The 23,146-nt window shown below is 46.2% G+C and overlaps 1 protein-coding gene across 2 annotated transcripts in view; it reads right to left on the bottom strand.

Annotated features, from left to right (window-relative positions):
- Positions 1-23,065, bottom strand: part of dusp8a (dual specificity phosphatase 8a) — a 75,078-nt gene extending 52,013 nt beyond the window's left edge. Inside the window, exons 1-2 of one of the 2 annotated variants that reach the window (XM_031801299.1) lie at positions 22,653-23,065; positions 10,445-10,866 (exon numbers count right to left, since the gene is read on the bottom strand). In XM_031801299.1, the coding sequence (XP_031657159.1) occupies positions 10,445-10,681 (237 nt within the window). In that variant the 5' untranslated portion in view covers positions 10,682-10,866; positions 22,653-23,065. Of the gene's footprint in view, positions 1-10,444; positions 10,867-22,209; positions 22,339-22,652 lie in introns of those variants that run through there. The other variant, XM_031801300.1, reaches the window with a different exon arrangement.
- Positions 23,066-23,146: the final 81 nt, after the last annotated feature.

The raw sequence follows: 23,146 nt of genomic DNA, 5'->3' as shown, positions 1-23,146 counted from the left end.
TTCAGATAATTGTACAATATTCCTAATTCAAGAAGATTTAAATCTTCACTTTCACCCTTAGACCACCTTCCTTCTTCTGAGAATGCCTCACATTTCAATTATTCAATTTGAATTGAATTTGAGTTGAAGTAGTAAGCAGAATACAGAATTGTAATTTGAATGAAAGGAAATATAATTTAACTCACTGAAATTCAAATGCCTATTCTATTCCATATTAGGTGTAGTCTATATAACTATTCATATAGTACATAAAACATGTCGTTATATACATGAATATAAAATGTTGTTGAAACAATTCATTTTCAGGACAAAATTAATTATTAAGGAAAACAAAACCTGTATGCAAATATACTAAGTTATTATATTTAATTAATCATTTTGTTCAATATTGGGAAAATACAACATTTCCCAGAATGCATTAGTTGAACCGTCAAGTTGACCCTGAGAGGTCTTCTAAAAGAAGCCAAACAAATGAAATGGTTGGTGGAAATATAATTGGCTAATCTAAGCATGAAGGTTAAAAGTGATGTATTCTTTGGTATCTGGAAGTGTGACCTGTCAGACTCAATGAAACTGATGTTCTATGACTGAGTGGAATTTCTTTGAATTGCACTGAAATTCTACTTCCTGTCACTCAAATTCCTATTCTACATCCTGTGGGGTGTGGCCAATTCAATTAGAATTTCAAGCCATGAGTTGAATGGGAGTCAATTCCAAAATTCTGATTTGAGCCCAACCCTGGTACGGAGACAGTACAGCAGTATCTGCATGATTACTGCATTGTCAGAGGTTAATAACCTCTGGAGTCGACCTACTGCAGCATACGAACCAGCTCAGTCCCTCACCTTCGCCAGCCTGCAGGCTGCAGCACTACACTACTATACTGCTGTTCTACCACTAACACTGCAGGTGTTACATAGGAATAACAGAGAAGGAGAGACAGATAAAAGGTTGGAGAAGAGAAAGAGAGGGGGAGAGAGTGTGTCATGGCCGTTGAAAGAAGAGGACCAAGGTGCAGCGTGGTGAGCGTACATTTTCTTTTTATTAGAAAAGACGCCCGAACAAAACAATAAACACTACAAACCAAACCGTGAAGCTAAAGGCTATGTGCCTTAAACAAAGTCAACTTCCCACAAAGACAGGTGGGACAAAGGGCCACCTAAGTATGGTTCTCAATCAGAGACAACGATAGACAGCTGTCCCTGATTGAGAACCCTACCCGGCCAGACATAGAAATACAACGATAGACAGCTGTCCCTGATTGAGAACCCTACCCGGCCAGACATAGAAATACAACGATAGACAGCTGTCCCTGATTGAGAACCCTACCCGGCCAGACATAGAAATACAACGATAGACAGCTGTCCCTGATTGAGAACCCTACCCGGCCAGACATAGAAATACAACGATAGACAGCTGTCCCTGATTGAGAACCCTACCCGGCCAGACATAGAAATACAACGATAGACAGCTGTCCCTGATTGAGAACCCTACCCGGCCAGACATAGAAATACAACGATAGACAGCTGTCCCTGATTGAGAACCCTACCCGGCCAGACATAGAAATACAACGATAGACAGCTGTCCCTGATTGAGAACCCTACCCGGCCAGACATAGAAATACAACGATAGACAGCTGTCCCTGATTGAGAACCCTACCCGGCCAGACATAGAAATACAAATAATAGAACACCCACCCCAAATCACACCCCGACCAAACCAAATAGACATAAAAAGGATCTCTAAGGTCAGGGCGTGACAGAGAGTGAGAGACAGAGACAGAGAGAGACAGAGACAGAGAGCGAGAGAGAGAGAGAGAGAGAGAGAGAGAGAGAGAGAGAGAAACAGCGCGGGAGAGAGAGACAGAGAGAGAGAGAGAGACAGAGAGAGAGACAGAGAGACAGAGAGACAGAGAGACAGAGAGACAGAGAGAGAGAGAGAGAGAGAGAGAGAGAGAGGCAAAAAAACGATCGAGCGTGGAAGTCAAAATGCCAACAGTGAGCTGGCATCACAGCAGGATGTAAATAGAGAAAAGTGGCTAATCATGTCGTCTGCATTCCCACCTCCGCAGAGATAAGGAGGGAGGGGGAACGAGAGAAGCAGAGAAATAGAGAGGACTGTGTCCTCACATTGCCTGGGAAATGAGCAACATAAAAAATGTACGACAGAAGATAAAAAACCTTTTCCCTCTGTGACTCTAAGACCTCACCCTCTCAGCTGAAGTACTATCTGTGTACAACAGCGAGACGTCTGGCTTCAAATATAACTGTATGAGCAACAAACATGACACAGGCAAGTAGGGGGAAATGGCACGCAGTGGGAGCTTAAAATGTTCTGGGTAGAAACGCAATGGTTTCAACTGCTACTGCAGAGAAGACGCAACTGTCTGAGTGCTATAGAGCAGAAACAGGTGTATTGTTGCAGAGAAGACGGGAGCGCTATAGAGCAGAAACAGGTGTATTGTTGCAGAGAAGTCGGGAGCGCTATAGAGCAGAAACAGGTGTATTGTTGCAGAGAAGACGGGAGCGCTACAGAGCAGAAACAGGTGTATTGTTGCAGAGAAGACGGGAGCGCTATAGAGCAGAAACAGGTGTATTGTTGCAGAGAAGACGGGAGCACTATAGAGCAGAAACAGGTGTATTGTTGCAGAGAAGACGGGAGCGCTATAGAGCAGAAACAGGTGTATTGTTGCAGAGAAGACGGGAGCGCTATAGAGCAGAAACAGGTGTATTGTTGCAGAGAAGACGGGAGCGCTATAGAGCAGAAACAGGTGTATTGTTGCAGAGAAGACGGGAGCGCTATAGAGCAGAAACAGGTGTATTGTTGCAGAGAAGATGGGAGCGCTATAGAGCAGAAACAGGTGTATTGTTGCAGAGAAGACGGGAGCGCTATAGAGCAGAAACGGGTGTATTGTTGCAGGAGAAACGTGAGATTAGGTGCTGCAGAGAGGACCTTGGAATGCCAAACGCAGATGCACACACACACACACACACACACACACACACACACACACACACGCAGAGCTGAGTGTGTGTGTGTTGGTCACTCAACATCACCACAGTGCTACTATCAGACATGAAAACCTCAGAGGTCAGGAATTCAGTGATCTGTTGCCTCCCAGTCCCCACAGGCAGTTATTATCTGTCCATGCGATTCCCAGTAGATTGTTGCAGGTGGGTGACGGTTCTAACCATCAAAGCGCTGTAGCAGAGTTCACTAGCAGGGTGTGATACATACAGCCCGTCAGTAAAGATAACACTCAATGGTGATATGATGTCATTGATTGGCACTGGCAGCTGGCACTGCTGTGTGTGTGTGTGTGTGTGTGTGCGTGCGTGCGTGTGTGTGTTTGCTCAGACGTGTTTGGGCAAAGGTCCCCTCTATCATTTGCTGCGAGAGGGTGTGACAGATCGAGTGACCCAAATCACTCCAATGACCGATGATGACCGTACACCACGAATGGGCACCATAAAGGGACTTTCCCACTGCCCCTCACCCACAATCTCTCTCTCTCACACACACACACACACACACACACACACACACACACACACACACACACACACACACACACACACACACACACACACACACACACACACCTGTCCAATAAAAAGGGGCATGTGCATCTTGTAGTTCAAGAGGTCACGTGGGCCAACCTTGTCACACCAGCATGGCCATGTTTCACATCACAGGACAACACATCTCTCCCACACTCCTTCTCTGTCATTCTCTACCTTCTTCTCCATACCCCCCTTTCCCTTCGCTGCCGTTCACTGTGTGCGTCTCGCTCAGGCCACGTTGGCCTCGTTCAAGAAAATGGTTCGCCCCTACAGACGAGTAAAAATGTGACCGTGGCGTGCTATATGAAGCGGGCAGACAGACATCAAGGCAGTCAGTTACTGTTCAATTGAACGCTGGGCAAAACAAGTGACCTGAGCGACTTTGAGCGGCCTCCTGGACTTTTCACGCACCGACAGTATGTAAGGTTGACCAAGAATGGTGCAACAAACAAAAAAACATCCAATCAGCAGCAGTCCCGTGGGTGAAAAGAATCATGCAAGCTAACAGGCGGGCCACAAACAGACAAATAACAGCGCAGTACAACAGTGGTGTGCAGAACGGCATCTCGGGAACGAGCAACTCGTCGGTCCTTGTCCTTGCAGCAGACGACCACACCGGGTTCCACTCCTATCAACTAGAAACAAGAAGAAGCAACTCCAGTGGGCACGGCATCACCATCACTGGACAATTGAGGAGTGGAAAAACATTGCCTGGTTCGACGAATCCCAGTTCCTGTTGCGTCATGCTGAGGGCAGTCAGGGTGTGAACAGCATGAGTCCATGGCCCCGTCCTGCCTGGTTTCAACGGTACAGGCTGGTAGCGGTGGTGTAATGGTGTGGGGAATGTTTTCCTGGCTACAAATTGAGCAACGTTTTCATGCCCCAAAGAACTCAGGCTGTTCTGGAGGCAAATGGGGTTCTGACCCGGTAGTAGATGGGTGTACCTAATAAACTGGTCATCTGAGTGCATTTCATTCCCAGCTCTTTTGGTTCTGGAGTGACCCTTTAGTCTCTCCCTGTTGTTGTGTGTCTTAACCAGGCTTTACCAGCATCAACACATCCTGTTTCTCGTCAGTCAGTTCAGGTCAGGTTCACCGTGTGACAAACCACACACCGTGTGACACGTGACTCACCACTTGATGACATCACTTGTGGGAATGAAAACACAGCGTCAGTCATGGCTGGGCTAAAATGTAAGGTTGACTAAATCGTCTGCCCTAAAGGAAATCCCCCAAACCCTGCTGTGCCCTTCTTACGGTCAACATGGCTGTGACACACACTGGGTTACCCTGAGTGGTGCAATAGGCATGTTACTGTAAACCTAAATAGAACTGGAAATGGACCTAAAAACGATGTCTACACTGCTGTACCTGGATGGACTTCAGTACGACACTATCCTCTGGTACGCTTACTCCGTCACCACCACTACCTGGAAATAACATATCAACGGGTCAGAATATGACACCTGTGCAACCTATTGTATACTGGAGTCTCGGGTTGAAATGAGAATGATACCGTGAACTGACAATCCACTTTCAGTCACTACTACCTAGAGTGAATGCAAATATAACACACATCTATGGTTCGGGATATGGTACTTATCATACGCATCATGTCAATGTATCCATATTCAAGACAAATTATGGAAGATATTTGTCATGTCTAGTAAGGGCACGACAACGCATCTGTGTCTTCTGTGTGACACAAGATGCATTGCACTACATTAAGTCATTACCCAGGATCCTTAGCTGGGAGGTGGCATATGGTGGACCTTAAGTAGAAGTTACGGAGATCCTTATTTAGTAAACGGCTTTATGGGACACGTGCTGCCGGAACCCAGTCTTCGGCCAAATGGACCAATTACCATCAAAGACTAACCGGTGACAACTGAACCTCAGTAAAGGGTCGTCAGTAGAGACTGAAAGCTGATGAACTGGAGAGAGAGGGGCAAAAAAGGAGCATGTGCGACTTTACTTTTATTGTCTGAGCTACACTGTGTCTGTCAGTCTACATAGTACAATATAGTACTACAGTAGAGAACAGGAGAGTATGGTGGCTTCCCTAAAGGGCGGGTCTAAGTGTCTCCATGGCCCTGACTGGAGCTAGTCAATCTCCACGCCATCTGTCAGGCCTCGCCCTGGTCCAGGCTCACTCTTACACCACATTCAGCAACATTGAGCAGTGTGGAGGGATTAGCGTCGCTTAAGTCAAGAAACCACCCAGCCTGACCATAAAACAGTCTTTGACTAGGGAGCCATGATGCTGTGGAGCTCAAGGTTCACCCACACACCACACACAAATACGGTCACACACAGCCTACTGTATTTAACTGACCTAGTTTACTAGAGCCTGCCAGTGAACTACATGGGGGTTATGTAGGGAGGGAGGGGAGACCATTTTGATTCCAGTCCATACACAGAGTTCACTGAACCTAACCCTGTGATGATGAAATCTGAAAGGGCCGAGCATAGAACCTTGGGGGACGCCTGCCATTTTGACTCAATGGGATGCAGGCAGGAGGTAGCCCACCCATGACTACACCCTCTCTCGCTCCCTCCCCCTTCAGCTTCCTACATTCAATCCCACAAAGACCCACTATGGTGTCCTTTGCTTCCTTGGCAGGCTGTGTGGGGGTGTTTGTGGTGGGTTGGGCGGGAGCCTGCATTAACACCACACAGCCGGTCTGCACGTGCCCAACTCGCGGCCTGCCAGTGGCCACACAAAGGGGGATGATGTCATGCTTAGCCAATAACAAAGGACTCTCTGGGGCCGTGTGGACCTTCCCTCTCACCCGGCTAGTTCCAGCTTTATCCAGCCTACCATTAAATCGGCAGCATTATACTCTTTACTGTGGGGGGGATAATAACAACAGCTAGCCAGCCACAGGGCAATGCTGGGAAGAAAGAGAGAAAAGAGGAACAGAGAAAGAGCGGAAAGTGGGATGTTGATAGAGAGATGATGAAATAGAGGCGGGGGGGGGGGCACCAGGACAGAGAGACAGAGTGTGTGAGAGAGAGACAGAGAGAGAGAGAGAGAGAGACAGAGAGACAGAGAGAGAGACAGAGAGAGACAGAGAGACAGACAGAGAGACAGAGACAGACAGAGAGACAGACAGAGAGACAGAGACAGACAGAGAGACAGACAGAGAGACAGAGAGAGAGAGACAGACAGAGAGAGAGAGAGACAGACAGAGAGAGAGAGAGACAGACAGAGAGAGACAGAGAGAGACAGAGAGAGAGACAGAGACAGAGACAGAGACGAGACAGAGACAGAGACAGACAGAGAGAGACAGAGAGAGACAGAGAGAGAGACAGAGACAGAGAGAGAGACAGAGAGAGAGACAGAGACAGAGACAGAGAGAGAGAGAGAGAGAGAGAGAGAGGGAAGGAAAGAGAGACACCCCACAGGGTGCCTTACCACTGTGAGACCTGTCAGCCTCTCAACCCCATTAGAAATGAATGATTCATCATGTATTATTGTGACATTTTGGAGTCCCTTTTATTGTAGAAAAGAATAGAATACGTTTCTAAACACTTCTACATTCATGTGGATGCTACCATGATTATGGATAACCCTGAATAAAGAGTGAATAATGATGGAGTGGGAAAGTTACAGACGCATGTTTACATACTGTTGTACCCACTTCATATGTACACTGAGTATACAAACATTAAGAGCACCTGCTCTTCCCATGACATAGGCATCATCCTGGACTTCCTGACGGGCCACCCCCAGGTGGTAAGGGTAGGTAACAACACATTCGCCACGCTGATCCTTAACACAGGGGCCCCTCATTGGTGCGTGCTCAGCCCCCTCCTGTACTCCCTATTTACTCATGACTGCACGGCAAGGCACGACTCCCAACACCATCATTACATTTGCAGATGACACAACAGTGGTAGGCCTGATCACGACAACAACGAGACAGCCTATAGGGAGGAGGTCAGAGACCTGGCCGTGAGGTGCCAGGACAACAACCTCTCCCTCAACGTGATCAAGACAAAGGAGATGAAGAGGACTGAAAAAGGAACTGTGTGGTGCCAGGAAAAAGAGGACCGAGTAAGCCCCCATTCTCATCGACGGGGCTGCAGTGGAGCAGGTTGAGAGCTTCAAGTTCCTTGGTGTCCACGTCACCTAAAACTAACATGGTCTAAGCACACCAAGACAGTTGTGAAGAGGGCACGGCAAAGCCTATTCCCCCTCAGGAGACTGAAAAGATTTGTCATGGGTAATCAGATCCTCAAAAGGTTCTACAGCTGCACCATCGAGAGCTTCCTGACTGTTTGTATCACCGCCAGGTATGGCAACTGCTCGGCCTCTGACCGCAAGGCGCTACAGAGGGTAGTACATCCCTGGGGCCTCCTGCCATCCAGAGGAAGGCCCTAAAAATTGTCAATGGTCCAAGAGGCATACAACCTCAACTAACTGGTGCCCCCGCACGTTGACTCTGTACCGGCACCCCCTGGTATATATTGTTATTATTTACTGCTGCTCTTTAACTACTTGTCACTTTTATCTCTTATTCTTATCCGTATTTTTTTAAACTGCATTGTCGGTTAGGGGCTCGTAGGTAAGCATTTCAAGGTAAGGTCTACACCTGTTGAATTTGGTGCACGTGACTAATAAAATTTGATTTGATAAGGTGAATCCAGGTGAACGCTATGATCTCTTACGGATGTCACTTGTGAAATCTACATCAATCAGTATAGATGAAGGGGAGGAGATGGGTTAAAGAAGGATTTTGACGTGGATTTTGTATGTGTGCCATTCAAAGGGTGAATGGGCAAGACAAAGGGGGGGGGGGGGGGGGGGGCACTCAATATTAGGAAGGTGTTCCTAATATTTGGTATACTCAGTTTATCGTCACTGTCAATAACAAAATAGTTCTATAAGAGGCTTTGTCAGATTAAATGACAATGTTTACAACTTCTAGCATCCCAACCAGACCAAGGTCTCTACACACTGACTGGAGGACCTTAGCCATTGGTCTATTAAAAGAAGGGTTGCGCAACAACATCCTGCTCAGGATAATAATGGCTCTAACCTACCGGCTTGTAAGCCTGAGCATTGGCAGTATGCCAATGAAGCATATTTGAATCTGAGAATGAGAGAGAGAGAGAGAGAGAAAGAGAGAGAGAGAGAGAGAGAGAGAAAGAAAGAAAGAGGGAGAGAGAGAGAAAGAAAGAGGGAGAGAGAGAGAGAAAGAGGGAGAGAGAGAGAGAGAGAGAGAAAGAAAGAGGGAGAGAGAGAGAGAAAGAGGGAGAGAGAGAGAGAGAGAGAGAGAGAGAGAGAGAGAGAGAGAGAGAAAGAAAGAGGGAGAGAGAGAGAGAGAGAGAGAGAAAGAAAGAGGGAGAGAGAGAGAGAGAGAGGGAGAGAGAGAGAAAGAGAGAGTGAGAGAGAGAAAGGGAGAGAGAGAGAAAGAGAGAGGGAGAGAGAGAGAAAGAAAGAAAGAGAGAGAGAGTATGTCAAGCTAAGGGTGTCTTTCAATCCCAGGGAACAATGACATCCAGAAGTATTGAAAATAAAGCATATTTTAATTAAGTTGACTGGAGGTCTAAGGCGATGCTGCTTCCACTCATGTCAGACACCTCTAATTTTCACAGTTAATTTACATTTACAGGCTGCGTTGGAGAGAGTGACTCCAGGTGATTAAAGCATTAATATAACCTGCTAAGGAAGGGAAAGAGAGAACGAGAGGGAGCACGAGACACACTCATACATGCTAGGTCAGGCATCCAGGGTCAGGTGGTTCACATCAGGAAGTAGACCACTGTTTTTTATGAGCTACCACTCAAACTGCCTGTGTCACACCTAAAAAGGAAATCCCACCAAATGTTTCCGTCTTCATGATACTAAAGGGCAATGTGTCATCTGGCTCCAATAGCATCGCAGAAGCAATGCTCTGGCCGTGTTCTTTGGCATTTTTGGTTGGATTACATTCAAACTATGCCACTACAGCACTGTGTTTGTCTTGGTGCCGCTGTAGGAAGGAGGATGGAATTTCCACAGCTCTGTTGTGATGGATTCCTTTTTTTCTCCAAATCTTTTCATTTTGTCCCTGTGCGTTGTTGGGAAGGGCCAGTGCGTATACGTTTCACTGTTAGTCTACCTTTTGTTTCCTAAGTATGTGACAAATTGTATGTGTCAGGTAAAACCCCTGGATAGAGCACACACACACACACACACAAACAGGCAGACACACATCATACACACTTGGGATTCTTCGCTGAGTTTCTCCAGTTTCACACAGTGACTAAAAATACAGGAGCTATGTCGCATGCCATGGCCGTGCTACGGGGGGGGGGGGGCTGTCGTATTGGGAGCAGAAGTCATGGAAAAAGGGAGGATCCAGTTTCAGGGCCACTAATAAGCAATAAAACCTACAGTACAACTGCCCGCCAGCCAAATATAGCACCCAGAGATCCAGGGCAGAGAAGACGCTCGCCAGAGAGATCCAGACTAACCACACAACACAGAACAGCACGTAACAGACTCCTACCGGAGCAGCATCTGAGAACATTAATGGATGTCTGGTACTGGACTCCTAGAACAGTGTTTCCTGGTCCTCGACTATCTCCAACAGTACACATTTTCATTGTAGCCCTGGACAAAACGCACCTCATTCAGCTCATTAAGGGCCTGATGATTAGTTGACAAGTTGAATCAGGTGTGCTTGTCCAGGGTTACAGTAAACATGTGTAGTGTTTGGGGTACTTGAGGACCAGGGTTGGGAAACACTGTCCTAGAACATAGACATAAAATAATACACCGTGGGCAGACCCTTGGCCAGCATGACCATCATACCTGGTGAACTGTTGATCACATTTCTTCTTGAAGGACAATAAATGGGGACCCCTCTAACCCCTGACCCCTTGACCTACCTTGACCTTGCCATTGGGCTGCAGTAGCTCGGTGACGGACACCTTGTCTTGCTGCAGTCGCCGCTTCACCAGCTTGGAGCAGCACACGTTGACCGCCCCCTGTATGTGGGACGCGTTGTACTCCGAGAAGGTCCTGCTGTCAATCACCAGCAGGCGCCCCGCCCCCCTCTGGATCAACCCTGCCAGGCGCTTTATGTCCATGGCGCTCCGCCTGGCTGGTCCCTTCTCCCCCGCCATGATGCCACAACGAGGGGTCGCAAGAGGATGGGTGGATGGACGGGGGAGGGGTGGCGTCGAGGGGGGGGGGGTGGATGAGTGGAGAGAGGGAGTATCGGTGGAGGAAGAGGAAGAGGAGAGCAGAGGAAGTCAATGGAGGAGAGCAGCCACTGCCACTGGAGCAGGCCTCAGGAGATCCATGGTGTCTGAGGAGAGAAGCAAAGAGGGAAAAAAAGCGAGAGAAGGTCAATAGAGTCCCTTTTCATGTGGATGGCTATAAATGAAGTGCTTTGTAACACTAAACTAGTGGCAACTGAGCTGCCACTAACTTTAAGGAGATGAAACCTTAAAGGGAAAATGTCACCATTTTTGTAGTAAAAATATATAGAAGAAAAGTGTTTCCAATGACATCATCAACCAATTATAATTGGTTAAAAAAAAAATCACATGATGCACACCGATGATGTCATTGGAAACACATATTTTCCTCTACCTTTTTTTCACAACAAAATATAGAAACAATTTTCACGTTGATGCTGAGGTGGTGCTGGAGATGTTGAATATGAAGTAGAAGATGTTTTAAAACTTTGGGTGTAAAAGGGTTACAAGACAGATTCATCCTGAGAAGTTTGGAAACTTGACATGGTGATGATTGACACCACACAGTAACCTATTGTCTTCCATGTTTCCATCACGTATACCAGACTCTGGGCTGCTGTCAGAGCAACATAAAACAAACCACATCAGCCATCAGTCCCATTATCTCAATGTCAAGTGTGCGCAGTATTTTTTGCATTTACAGTCTTATGTGCAGACTCACCTCGCATATAAAAATAGCTGGAGTACTAAACATGGATATAAAATGTTATTTTAAGACTTCACAAGGGCTCTGGATCATCCACTGGGCTCAATCTGTCCTGAGATCTGAGGGAGCTATCGTCAAGACTAGCAGGTGAGATCACAACAATAGACAGGCGCTTTATATACGGACTAGTACGCATGGTATAATTTAAACTGTGTGTGTGTTTGTTGTGGTGGGTGCAGGGTCTCTTTTGTGGCGTCTCGTGAAACAGGAAACGGAGAGGCTGAGATAAATTAAGCCGAGGGGGGGGGGGGGGGATTCACAGAGCAGGTCTGGGCACAGATGAACAGCCTGTGTGTGTGTGTGTGTGTGTCCCTGTGTGTGCGTCATTTATCACAGAGAACCCTCTACAAACTTGATGGGCTGCCTCCTCTCATCTATCACACATAATCACTTTCACTCCCACCACCACCCCCGCTACTGTCAAGACTGTCAGCTGACACACACACACACACACACACACTTCATGCATATACATGTGAGCATACACACTGCAGTACCTGCCAGTTGGGTTGCGTGAATAACCCAGCATGTTGGGTGGTTGTAGATTACCCAAACATGGGTTAATTTAACCATCGGTTGTTGATGTTTCATTTTAATAAAAAAAATAAAAAATCTACCCCTTTTTCTCCCTAATTTCATGATATCCAATTGGTAGTTAGTCTTGTCAAATCAAATTGTATTTGATTGAGAGCCGTGAGTCCTCCGAAACACGACCCCGTCAAGCCGCGACCCCGTCAAGCCGCGCTGCTTCTTCACACACTGCTCACTTTAACCCGGAAGCCAGTCGCACCAACGTGTCGGAGGAAACGCCGTCCAGCTGGCGACCGATGTCAGCGTGCATGCGCTCGGCTCGCTACAAGGAGTCGCTAGAGCGCAACGGGACAAGGACATCCTAGCCGGGCCAAACCCCTAACCTGGACAGCGCTGGGCCAATTGTGCGCCGCCTCATGGGTCTCCTGGTTGCGGAACCCAGGTCTGTAGTGATGCCTCTAGCACAGCAATGCAGTGCCTTAGACCGCTGCGCCACTCGGGAGGCCCAGTTAGGTTGACCCAGTAGCTGGGTCTTAAAAAAAAAATTCATCCATATGTCCCTATTCACGTAATAACAAGGAATTCCCCTTCACCACGCCCACAAATTGGGGAAAACATTATGTCCTTTTTTTAACATTATTGACCCCCATTGTAAAAAAGCCAACTTCGTCGTCAACTTTTAGTCATACAAAACATGCCGATAAGCTGCTGTCTTAATTTTTTTTCAACCAAGCAGGTCAAAAATCCCGACCTACGAGTTACGGTTTGCAATGCTTCCACGTGGGGAAATGAAGCCTGAGAGAAGAGCCCTGTGGCTTCAGGCTATTAGGCATGGGAGAGTGGGAAATGTGGGGCCCCAGTGTCCAAGTAGGCTACACCTAGCTACTGGATGGGTGTAGAAAACATTTCATTAAAGGGAAGACATTTAACTTGACAAGTATAGTCCATTTGCAACTCCACTCGCTACTTGTAGCTGTGGCTAGAGTCCGTTTGTGTCGTTGGTCTTGGCTAGCTAACTAGCACTCACGTGGCTGCTAGCACCGTCATGAAAAGGGGCAAAAAGGGAGCACTACAATATTACGTTTTTCAAAGCAGTGAGAACGCTCGAGAGCAGGCAATGTTGAAAAAGTAATCTTTAGACATGTTGTACTTTTCTTAAAATGTAGTTTCATAATTGACTAAAACAAGCACACGACAAGGAAATTGCGTTTGAAAAAGGCGACCGAAGTAACCACGGGTTGTTTTGCCCACTGGAAGGCAGGGCCGCGACATTCTATCTAATACAGACTGGGACAATAAGTTATTTTCAGGAGGTGTGGCCTATTAGGGGCACGGCTTTCTGACTGATCCACCCGGTTACATCACCTTAATTAGAGGTGACACGTGCAGAACGCTGAACGAAGGAGAGCTCGGTTTGTTGTTTTGAACGTCTCTGAAGAAGTGTTTATTAAAAAAAAGTTTGATTACCAGCTAGCTTTTGAATTTGGATCCCATGACGAGGCCAACCAAAAGTCTGAAGAGCTGCTTGGCGTAGCAGCTAGCCTAGCTGCTAACTAGCTATCAAGCTAGCAAAGGTTTCCTGAACGCTTGAACAAAGCCTTGTGGCTGTCTAAATCTCTGCTGTTTGTTGCTGTTTCCATCTGCCCTGCAACCTGCCCTGTCTACGTGGAGTACCAGCGGTAGCCATCCGAAACCAAATCCGGTAGGAATAACATTGGAGGACAGTGTTTCTCTAACACAAGTGAAGGACATTTTAAGCAAACAAAGAGGGTTCTACAAGCAGTTGCTATAAGCAGTTGCTATAAGCAGTTGAAAATAGCTTCAAAGAGCTTTGTCCAAACACTGATGGATTTGACCAGAGAGGTCCAGGACCTTAAAGAACTTAAGAACCGTTTACTATTCTCCCAAGATGGGGTGGATGTCCTAAAAGAGACTTTCAGAAATATTACAAACTGTAAGTCCACACCCTTTACTCTTCTCTATTTGATTTTTTACTAATGACCTGGCATTAAACAAAGCCCGTCTGTCTATGTATGCTGATGATTCAACCCTATATGCGTCAGCAACCACAGATAGTGGAATCACTGCATTCCTAAACAAAGAGTTGCAGTCAGTTTTGGAATGGGTGGCTAGTAATAAACTAGTCCTGAACATCTCTTAAACTAAGACCATTGTATTTGGTACAAATTATTCTAGACCTCAGCTGAAGCAAGTTGAGACTAAATTACTTGGTTTTACTTGTATTGTAAACTGTCATGGTCAAAACATATTGATTCAATGGTTGTAAAGATTGGGAGAGGTCTGTCCGTGATAAAGAGATGCTCAACTTTGTTGATGCCACACTCCAGAAGTGCAAGTCCTGCAGGCTCTAGTTTGATCTTATCTTGATTATTGCCCAGTCATATGGTCAGGTGCTGCAAAGAAGGACCTAGAAAAGCTTAAACTGGCCCAGAACAGAGCGGCATGTCTTGATCTTCACTGTAATCACAGGTCTAATATTAATACTATGCCTGCCAGTCTCTCTTGGCCAAAAGTAGAGGAGAGACTAACTGCATCACTTATTTTTATAAGAAACATTAAGGTGTTGAAAATTCCAAATTGTTAGCATAGTCCACTTACGCACAGCTCTGACACACACACTTACCCCACCAGACATGCCACCAGGGGTCTTTTCACAGTCCCCAAATTCAAGAAAACGTACAGTATTATATAGAGCCATGATTGCACGGAACATCTCAGATTTCTCAAGTGAACAGCAATTCTTGTTTTAAAAAACCAACATTTAAAGCAACACCTCACGACCCCTGTTCCCTATTTGACCTAGATATTTTGTGTGTATTTTTTCACGTTGGTATAAAGGGATCGGGAGACAGGCGCAGGAATGCGTAATAGGGTTTTTTGTTGACCCAAATTACAGCGTGCCGTGTAAAGGCACGGGGACGAAGACCAAACAAACATGTACACAAAACACAGGGTTGAAACCCAAACAAAAGAGCGAGGAGCACCTTGAATAAATACACGGGACGAGACCCGTAATCGTCTGCACAATACAAGTGGCACGAAAGCCAAAACAACAAGGCACAGGTACTCACACAACCAAAGGACATTGGAACAATAATCGGCAGTCCAATGGTGAAACAAAGGGCACATTTATACAAATACAGTCAGTGAGGAATTGGAACCAGGTGTGCGTAATGACACAGTTCAGTGCCTAGAGGCCGGTGACGTAGACCTTCCGAAACTGGTGCACGGAACGAGCAATGGTACCGGAGGGATCCGGAACCTATTTACTAATATGCAGGCTGTGTGTGATGGTACCGGAGGGATCCGGAACCTATTTTCTAATATGCAGGCTGTGTGTGATGGTACCGGAGGGATCCAGAACCTATTTACTAATATGCAGGCTGTGTGTGATGGTACCGGAGGGATCCGGAACCTATTTGCTAATATGCAGGCTGTGTGTGATGGTACCGGAGGGATCCGGAACCTATTTGCTAATATGCAGGCTATGTGTGATGGTACCGGAGGGATCCGGAACCTATTTGCTAATATGCAGGCTATGTGTGATGGTACCGGAGGGATCCGGAACCTATTTGCTAATATGCAGGCTATGTGTGATGGTACCGGAGGGATCCGGAACCTATTTGCAGGCTATGTGTGATGTTTTAAAGGTATATAGTTCTGTCCTTGAACTGCCTATATTCTGTATTATGTCATGTTTCATATTTTGTGTGGACCGAAAGGAAGAGTAGCTGCTGCTTTCGCAACATATAATGGTGATCCTAATAAAAAAATAAAAAAATATCAATACATTGGGATATGCATAGGTTTTTGGAGAACTCATACACTGGTGTAAGCCTTTTCAAAGCTTCAAAAGTGTCAGCGTTCAACCTTAACATGTGATAACAATCCAACAGAGCAAATTAACCGGAATGACTCTCACGGGTGGCCAAAAATAACTAACTATCTGAAAGCAACGCTCATACTAAGCCACACCTCCGGTCTTCTGAGCTGACCCGCTGGATCTTATCGCAATAACCCAGCAGTCAATCACTCAGCACCCAGCATCAATAACCCAGCAGTCAATAACTCAGCACACAGCATCAATAACCCAGCAGTTTTTAAATAAAACAACCCAACTAAGTGACCCAACGCCTGCAACCCATGGATGGACCATTCACCATACACACACACACACACTGACAACCATGTACAACACAGAGAGGAAAGGAGGAAGAGAGAGGGGAAGAGATGGAGACAGAGAGAAAGAAAGGCAGCATGTGTGTAAGGAGTGGGAGAGGGGATGAAAGACTATGCGAGAGAGAAAGAGAAAGAATTTGTGTGTGTATGTGTGAGAGAGAGGTGGGAGAGAGAAAAAGCGTGCGTGAGAGAGACGGAGAGCGAGAGAAACAAGAAACATTCAGTCCTGTCCAGTAGAATAGTGGGGACTTGGTGGGTGACAGAAAGAGAGACAGACAAAATAGAAAGAGAGCGCTCTGGTCAGCAGCCAGTCAGTCAGCAGTGTCCGTGGACGGGGGCCATGATCTACTCAACAACCTTTAACCCCTACTATGACATATCGCCCCCGCACAGGGAGGGTAGGAGAAGAGGGGAAAGGAGGGATTGTTATTCCGCAAGGACCTCTCAGCCTAGCAACACAGCTAGCTAGCTCCAGGCTAGGGGAGGGGTAGAGAGCCGTGCAGATGGAGCATAGAGGAGAGATTGAAGAGCGAGAGAGAGCGAGAGGAAGATAGAAGAGAGGGCAAATAGAAGAGAGGAGAGATAGAAAAGAGATATATAGACGATAGGAGGTTGCTTGGCAACGCTCCCAGTGCTAGCACGGCATCTCGACCACGGAAGAACTAACTAACATCTATACGTAGACAGCTAGAGCTAACGGACTCCTCCAGCATTACACAAAGTCTACTATGAGCAAAATACTTTGAAGGTGTTGGACGTACATCTTTTTTTGGGGGGTTGAAAAGACGTCTTTTTCAACGTCTTGTGCTCGCTATTCCCTGCTCTACTCTACCGTGTCTTGACGTCAAAGAGTAGACACACGTATACGCAATATGCATGGTTACAAATCTAAAGCACACACAACAAATCAAATCTTATTGGTTGCGTACACATACAGTATTTTACAATTATTATCGCTTATGCCCCCCCGCCCCCCCTCCAAATAAATTAACAAACATTACAATGAGCAATGTCAGAGTCTGGAATACAAATATATATGTATATGATAGTGGGTTTCCACAGTATGGACAGTATATGAATAGAAAAGATGTGTACAGCAGCAGTTATATAAGACGACACTGGACACTAGGAACACCTTCCTAATATTGAGTTGCAACCCCCACCTTTTTTTGCCCTCAGAACAGCCTCAATTCGTCAGGTCATGGACTCAACAAGGTGTTGAAAGCGTTCCACAGGGATGCTGGCCCATGTTGACTCCAATGCTTCCCACAGTCGTGTCAAGTTGGCTGGATGACCTTTGGGTGGTGGCCCATTCTTGATACACACGGGGAAACTGTTGAGCATGAAAAACCCAGCAGCGTTGCAGTTCTTGACACAAACCGGTGCGTCTGGCACCTATTACCATACCCGGTTCAAAGGCACTTCAATATTTTGCCTTGCCCATTCAGCCTCTGAATGGCACAATCCATGTCTCACTTGTCTCAAGACTTAAAAATCCTTTGTTTTAACCCGTCTCTTCTATTTCATCTACACTGATTGAAGTGGATTTAACAAGTGACATCAATCAGGGATCACAGCGTTCCTCTGTATTCACCTGGACAGTCTATGTCATGGGAAGGTGTTCCTAATGTTTTGTATACTCAGTCTACATATGAGGTGGGTAAAACAGTATGTAAACATTATTACAGTGACCAGTGTTCAATGTATATAGGACAGCAGTCTCTAAGGTGCAGCGTAGAGTACCGGGTGATAACATGTGACTAACTCATAGTAGGCCAACAAAAGACATCACATGCAATGCATGTCAATAAAAATCCACACATCCCCCCTTCCTCTCTCTCCCACACAAATACAAAAAAACAAACAATTTGGTTTCCTCACCTGAGCTAGCAGCTAGTGTAGCCTCACTGCACCAAGAATGTTAGCATCCCTATGCCATCCTTATGACGCTTTAGAACATCACATTGCATAGCATGTCTATGGCAGTCGAGTCGTTCAGACAGACAGACAGACAGTATGGTGTACTAAAGAACAGGCTGAGCACAACACACGGACGCTGCTTATGTCTAATGGCGCCAGAGCCCGCCCTCCCATCTCCCTCCCGCCCTCCCATCTCCATCCATCCCTCCCTCCCACCCGCCCTCCCATCTCCCATCTCCCTCCCTCTCTCGTTTTCTTATGCAGACAACAAGGACGGCAGGGAGGGGAGGGGTGTGCAGGTTACATCTGTAACAGGGAGGAGAGAGGTACCAGCTATCACGCCATCGTTGCACCACAGCTTGCCTCTCATTCCCTTCTGTTTGTCTAGACTGAGAGGGAGGTAAGAGAGCAGAGAAGGGGGAGGCGCCAACCTCAGCATCCTCCACCATCCAACATGGCAACGCAGTATCCTTATTGAACATGGCAACTTCATTCCCTCTCCTGCATAACAAGTCTCCTCCATCTTGTATTTAGAAAACTTTTTTTTTTTACTCAGAGATTTAGAAGGGAAAAAAACTAACTATCTAAAATAGCCAGCGGGAGTCTGTTTTTATTTTTAAATCTTGGATGTACAGAAGAGAAGTTGGAAACAGAAGAGTGGAACAGGTGGAACTGACTGGAGCAGATTCTCGGGTTGCCATAGAAACAGCCGTATAGGGTAGAGCAGGGGGCACGGGGAGGACAGAGGGAGGGAGGATGCTGTTTAGTGGGTACTGGTAGGGTAAGGTACCACCACATAGGCTGGCTCCAACACAACTAACCAATTACTAGTGATCGGAACAGGTTCATATATTGTCAGGACGAGGCTAACAAAAATATGCAAGGTCCTTTAGGTCCTGTAGTAGCCCAGGAGTAACAAAACATGAATAAAAAAATAACCAACACTCTCAAACTGAGTAAATGATTTTAGAAATTACATTTAGTAATAAAGTCATTTCTATTCAATACATTTAAAATAAACAACTCAATGCTGGCTGTCTTCTTAAGGCCAATAATTACACATAACCCTGTGGTTAAACAAAGAGATCAACTGGAGGACACCCAACGACGAGGTAACTTCATCCGGGTTAATCATCAACTCCCAATAACGTCATCCACAGACCTCATAGGAATCTGTGGAACACACTCAGTTGCTTCATCCCATGTCCTCTTTCCCTTTTATTGTACTGACCAGCAGTCACCTATAACAACTCCACCGAAACATGGGAATCTGTAGAGCACAATAAACATATGACCTCAGAGCCGTCTCCTCTTTCCCTTCACCTATAACAACTCCACCGACACATGGGAATCTGTAGAGCACAATAAACATATGACCTCAGAGCCGTCTCCTCTTTCCCTTCACCTATATGACAACTCCACCGAAACATGGGAATCTGTAGAGCACAATAAACATATGACCTCAGAGCAGTCTCCTCTTTCCCTTCACCTATATGACAACTCCACCGAAACATGGGAATCTGTAGAGCACAATAAACATATGACCTCAGAGCCGTCTCCTCTTTCCCTTCACCTATATGACAACTCCACCGAAACATGGGAATCTGTAGAGCACAATAAACATATGACCTCAGAGCCGTCTCCTCTTTCCCTTCACCTATATGACAACTCCACCGAAACATGGGAATCTGTAGAGCACAATAAACATATGACCTCAGAGCCGTCTCCTCTTTCCCTTCAACTATATGACAACTCCACCGAAACATGGGAATCTGTAGAGCACAATAAACATATGACCTCAGAGCCGTCTCCTCTTTCCCTTCACCTATATGACAACTCCACCGAAACATGGGTGCATCTCAATAGTCCTCCCCTTGACTCCTGTCCTTCATCTGCACGGATGTGGAAAAACTCTAGATAAAGGGCCTGAGTGACGATGAAGGGAGGAGGAAAGGAAGCCACTGCAGACTATTGAGATGCAGTCCAGGCATGTCTCCTCCAGGCCTGGGGCCTAAGGCTAGTGCTCCTGCTGTGATAATCAGTTCAATATGGACACCAGTGTAACATAACCAGTGTAACATCTGACAAGACTATTTTGCTCCGACAAATGCCACAGTGGTGACCACAGCAAGATCCAACCCCGGCTCAACAAAGAACACAATCTTCATTGAACACTATGGCCATTGATCATGAGGCGATCATGTTTCTATAAATAATGCCTTATCTCATGTGTGGTTAACCTACAATCCCAAGCTCTCATTTCCTGAACCCAAACCCACAATGATTTCCAATAGAAAATACCCAAAATGTAAATAAATACTAGCTACCCTCCCTTATGAACGAATATAGTTTCACTGACAGCGTACACGTATACAAGCAATAGTGTTAAGCGTGTTGATTAGAGAACTTCCCTGCAGGATTCAATCTGACTCTAGACTCCATGTGTGGGTGTGGATACTAATGACAGGGGTATGACAACAGGGTCAGTGAGCTGAGCTGACAGATACAGAGCCATGTAGAACTCCAGTTGATCTCTCAACCCTGCTGTGTGTGTGTGTGTGTGGGGGGGGGGGGGGGGGGGGGGGGGGGGGCACTTATCTACCATCTACCCCCCTGTCCCTGGGCCATCATAGTAGAATAATAACATATGCAATTTAGCAGAAACGTCTGTCCAAAGCAACTTACATTGTAAGCAACATGCTCTACCAACTGAGCCACAGGAGACCACCATCACACAGGACTTATTCACTGCTGCTACCAATGGACCGCCTAGGATCCAGTGAGGCACAGGGCCACACATCTGAGGGACAGGTAAAGTACACGGTACACAGTTGCTGTTTAATGTTTACACACACACACACACTCAGAAACGCCCGCACACACGCCGTGTTCAGTGTAGCGCTCCCTCGGAACTCAAACGGCACAATAACCATATACTGTAACGACCGGCTGTTATTACAGCACCTTCTCAGAGGGGAAAGCAGACCGTACAGACATTGCATCACCACCCTCAGTGCTGTAGCTGCACCTGCCGTGACACACAGGACACGCACAAACAGTATGCAATGATGTTCATCATCTCCACATCATCTCCACTAGTCTTACATAGCCCACTCGGTCTACATTTCAGGTGAACCTACAAGCGAAGGTCCTACATCTGGTTCAACCGCTTGAATGCTGTCAACAGCACCTACAGCTTTATCTGCTTAGCATACAACATGATAGCACTGGTTAGAACGGGAGTATCTGTTCTATCCACGTTATAAGGGCTGTCTCCAGGTAACATAGTGCAGGGGGTAGGCCAACTCTGAATGCTTTGATAAACAGGGTAAGGAACACATTGCCTCGGGAAGTAGTTTGGAGGGGGGGGGGGCACCTTCAGCACATCCTGCAGCACCCCTACTCCCAGCATCGTCAGGAGATAACATCACACAGGGCTGCTCTCCGTGATCAATACAGCTGTATCTCAGCGACACTAGCATTCCTATCTCAACTTAAACAATCACGTAACGAAGACAACATTAGCAGTAGCCTATAGTGTTATTACCTCACGTTGTTATTAAATCACAGGTCAATAACATGATCATAACAATAAAAAGGCAGGGAAATAATAGAAGGGGGGAAAAAATGTTAAGACATATAGCCTATGTCGATGTATTTCTGGTTTTGAGCACGATGAACAATACCCGCTCCCCCACGATCCAGTATAAATAGAGACGCGACAATAAAACCGAGCCGCAACACAAAAATAACGCACCGCAATACACCCAATGGAGATATTGCCACAATAAAGACCAGATATGGAATAGACATATTTGTGGTCAAATGTTTAGTAGTATATTTTGGGGGGATAATTAGACTACATTATAGGCTACAGGCGCGGGCGCGTCAATTGAGAATGATAGTGCGGTGCAGTAGATTTACTGTTCTGTTGTGACGTGTGGATATCTACATGCGAAACGACCACCCTTTCATCACGCACATGATTAATAGCCCCAAAATAAAAACAGAAAAATAACTGCATTCCACCTACCGTAAAATGAAAAGAAAAAATGCGAAGACACCAGGTATTTGTAACAATAAAGAAGAAATAAGCCCAGGTTTGATTATTTTCCATTATACGGGGCTGCGCACTAACAGACGGCAGGGGGACGTAACCACGCCGCACTACTGTAGCAAGCCAACTAACGTTAGCCCCCTGCTAACGTAATAGGCAAGGGGAGGAATTATTTGACAAATAGCTGACCGATCACTGGAAAACAAACGGGGAAAACTATTTTCACGCCACTTTAAAACCGAAGTGACTTTTTCGTAGTAGGTTAGGATAACTTACATAGCATGGTAGGATAATTAACGTAGCAGGTTAGGAGACTGGGGTTAAGTTTAGGAAAAGGGTAAGGGTTAGGGAAAATAACCTTATATTGAAGTGATTGATCACACGCTGCACAAGAGGGGGGTGGCTCCACAAATACTCACCTCTGTGTCCCCGGCTTGGTGATTTGTGATCAGCTAACCTCCATGTGTGAAGGAACAGTGTGTCACGGCAGCCCTCTTCAAAGCGCTTTAACTTTGGTCACTGTTTACTTGTCATGGGTCGAGGGTAAGGAAACACTGTGCGACAGCAGAGCCACTGTGGTCACAGCGCAAAGTTGACAGCGCTGGGAATGTAAAGGAAATTAACACATTAAAGCACCACAATTGTTTCGTTTGTATATAGGTCATGCAGTGTGGCCGCAATTACAGATAAGCAATCTGCATTTACTAGGCATTAACGTCCCTGGAAAACAGAAGGTGCCTTTAGCACTAAAATTAACTAAGGATGAGGTCATGGTTCAGAAGGGAGAGAGAAAAAAAAATCAGGTTGACGTCATTTTCAGCCAATCGGAGTCCGCAGTTTAGGGGTTAGTTGACGTCAGCCTTCTGAGCCGTGGATTAAAGGGACACTGGTTTTAAAGGGGACGTGCATGATT

This window comes from Oncorhynchus kisutch, linkage group LG22, assembly GCF_002021735.2.
Source record: "Oncorhynchus kisutch isolate 150728-3 linkage group LG22, Okis_V2, whole genome shotgun sequence".
In the NCBI taxonomy this organism is placed as follows: Eukaryota; Metazoa; Chordata; class Actinopteri; order Salmoniformes; family Salmonidae; genus Oncorhynchus; species Oncorhynchus kisutch.
Note: the sequence above shows the minus strand (reverse complement) of the source record. Positions and strands in the feature narration are given on the sequence as shown.